The sequence below is a fragment of the Trypanosoma equiperdum genome (genome assembly GCF_001457755.1).
Source record: "Trypanosoma equiperdum strain OVI genome assembly, contig: ctg_293, whole genome shotgun sequence".
Lineage (NCBI taxonomy): Eukaryota > Euglenozoa > Kinetoplastea > Trypanosomatida > Trypanosomatidae > Trypanosoma > Trypanosoma equiperdum.
The window spans coordinates 1-3,252 of record NW_027124191.1 but is presented as its reverse complement, the minus strand read 5'-3'; the positions used below and the strand labels follow the sequence as shown (position 1 = coordinate 3,252).

The 3,252-nt window shown below is 41.9% G+C and overlaps 1 protein-coding gene across 1 annotated transcript in view; it reads left to right on the top strand.

The window, feature by feature from the left end:
• TEOVI_000109300 (uncharacterized protein) overlaps nucleotides 1–1,167 on the top strand; it is a gene marked incomplete at both ends in the record, with an annotated part of 1,965 nt that extends 798 nt beyond the window's left edge. The window contains one exon of the mRNA XM_067224380.1: nucleotides 3–1,167. Coding sequence (XP_067080481.1) covers nucleotides 3–1,167 — 1,165 coding nt within the window. The remainder of the gene's footprint in view (nucleotides 1–2) is intronic.
• Nucleotides 1,168–3,252: the final 2,085 nt, after the last annotated feature.

Here is a 3,252-nt window from a genome sequence, read left to right as displayed (position 1 = left end):
GCTCTTTTACTTGGGGCCGCAACGTATGCAAGCAAAATAGCAGCACAGCAGGTGGAGAAGGGACGCAACGCGGCACAAAAACTGCGAGCGGCGGCACTGCAGCTCAAGTTAAGGCAGGGCTACCTGGAAGGGCTAATAAAGCAAGCACAGACGACATACGCAGCTAATCCCTCGCCGTGGACAAGCAACAGTGGTGCAGAGCTGACGAATACTCTTGGCAACCCGACGGCGGCTGAAACGACTTGCAAGGCGAGAGAACGCAAATTAAATAATGAGGCGTTGATACCAAAGAAAATTGGCAAAAAAGGATTAGTGCAACTGAAGTACACACCGGAAAGCGACATAGCCAAAATGATCAAAAAGGCGAAGCTAGTACTAAGCGCAGGCGGCAGCTGTGCATCAGTGCCTTCAGCGTCGGATCAAGTAAACAGCTGCACGGCACCTATAGGCGCGGAGACACAGCTGACTCTAACTCCAAACACCGCCATAACCCTAGCAACCGAAGACATATTCGAAAACGATGCACAAGATAAAACCTGCAAACACAAAAGCACGGACGAGAACATCCAAACAAAGCCCAAAGAGTTGCTGCTACACGCGGTGTGTGAAGCACAAATTGCAGCCCAACAGACTCCAAACAAACTAACGGACATTACACCAGAAAACCTTTCAACAGATTCGGATGTACTGGCAGCAATCCGTCAGCACAATGCAGCCTTCAAAGGTGTAAAAGACACTAGCGACTCTAGCCAAAACACTAAGCTAAGTGAACACGTCAAAAAGGCATATGGAGAAACCCTCGAGAAATTTACTGAAAAATTCATAACCAATCTAAACTCTAAAGAGATAAGTTACATGGGTCCAAAAGAAACGACTAAAGGCAAACTAGAAGAGTTAGCAATTTCCACTGCAGGAGCAACAGCGGCAAGCTTCTTTCGCTGCGGCATACCAGCAGCAGCAGCAGCATCATCATCAGGAGCTAAGCCCCAAGAAGACGGCAAAGCAGATGCAGCAGAGAAATCAGATGATAAGAAAGGCGGGGATAAAAAAACAGGTGTGTATTGCTCTACTTATCAAACCAAGGAGACATGTGAGGCAGTTAACAAGGATGACAAAAAGTACTGCGGCTGGAAAAAGAGAGGTAATAGTGACCCCGAGAGTAATTAAAAAAATGCCAAAATGGTAATTTTCTCTTAAATGAGAAATTCGCTCCGAATATAGCTGCTTTCTTTATAAGTTTTGCATAACTCTAGCATTATAAGGGTTTTTTGCTCAAATTTATAAAATTTATGAGGTTTATTATTTTGAGAAAATTTTCTAAAATTATCGGAAAGTTGATATATTTTAATACTTTTGATGAAAATTTATAAATCAGTGAACATTTTGAAAATTTGAAATTTAGTAAAATGTGTATGGCATTAAATATAGGCGTAAATTAGTATTTGATAGGGTATGAAAAAGTATTGCTATTCTGATATTTTTTTATATTTCTAATTTTTTACCTTATTTTACCTATTAGATAATAGGATTAAGTAATAATAATAATGATAAGAAAGTGGTGTGAGTTTGTATACCAACAGTATAATAAGAGTGTTTGTGAAAAATATGAAAATATATGAAGTACTCAAAATAATGGAAAAAATGTAATTAAAGTAAGCAAATGAATTTGTAGAACAATGAATATGAGAGGAAGAGAGATGAAGTATGCACATTTATACCTAAGCATGACGATGGCCAGTGTTGTACACGAAGAGATGATAGAGGATACAATAAACACGGAGAGACAGAGTCTGTTTTACATGGCAAATGGAATCGCAACCTTATCCGTAGAAAAATCAACAAAAGAAAGAAAGGGAAAGAATCAACGAAATACACAGCTGGTAAGAATAGGAAATAATATTCAGAAGAAGATCGTGCTCCACATTTTGCAAAAAAAAGTACTGATGTCACTGCAGAAACGATGTTGCCGATTTTTTGTTTAAATCTGATAGCAGATTCTGTTTCAGATGTGAAAACTTACAAGAAAAAGAAGCAAGATAAGAAGAAGGAAGGATTTGTTAAGTATCAAGTAATAACAAATTCTTTCCATCAAATACAGTAATAACAAGAGCCGATATTTGTGGGAAACTCTATTATGTAAAAGGGAAAAGTATTCTAAAACTAGGGCCACTAACGAATTAAGTGGGAGAGTAAGAAAGAGTTAAAAAGAAGATATTTCTTGAAGTTGAGCATGTTTTTTCCCTCGAGCAACCGTCAGGACCATGCAGTCAGTCCACACCTGGGGTTAAGAAGGAAATGCATTTACGCACACCACACCGCGAGGACGTGGTATTGTGGGACTCAACGCTGGAGATCGGCGTTTCTACACACTAAAACACCCTTTGTTCTTTGGAGAATTTATACCTAGGGGCGGGCGATCGCACGTGCGTGTGTCTAGAGGAACGGTCTCCATTCGGCCCCCATTCGATTCCCCCCACGTTGCATCTGAACCATGTTTACCATATCCATCTGCCTCCCCGGACGGAATTTATATCAGGGATTTTGGGTTCCCCACCTAAGCAGGGTACTGGACTGTGAAACACTAAGTAATGGTTCTCCCCACACAAGGAAGCCGCACCACATCCGGTGTTGCGGACGGCTTTTGGATTGAACATTTGGCTTCCCAGTTGATTTCTCTTCTTGTAGTGGACGCTGGCGCCACGTTGAGGCGGATCCATTCTAAGTTTAAGCTAAATACTCGCCGCCAGCTGGGATCTATCCCTGTACTATATGCGACGAGACCTCTACTTTACCACTAGACGAAGGGTATTCAAACTTTTTTTTTTGGAATTTTCTTCGTGCCTTCGTGAGAGTTTCCCCCCACTGGCTCGGCCATCAGCCATCACCGTAGAGCCCTGAGATGCTATCGGTCTGGCGACTGTGGCAGAGTCTCCCTTTTTTTATTCATCCTAACACACCCTCTATAATTTTTGTTGTAGCTCCGCAGTTGAACGGAATACAGCAGATGGGGCGAGAAGCCCCCCACCCCAGACTCTCCAAAAGATGTCAATTAGCAATCCTTTTGTTTTGATTTTTGTTTTTCGTTTATTATTCTCTTCCACTCTTTCTGTTTTTGTTGCTTGTTAACTGCATATCCCCTCTGTCTCTGAGGGTGTCTGGACTATTCCTGCGTCCGGTGCTTTTCCTGCTAGCTCCACACTCGGCAATAAGGGGGGAAGTTGCAGAAGGGAGAGTGGGTTGTATGACTGTTAC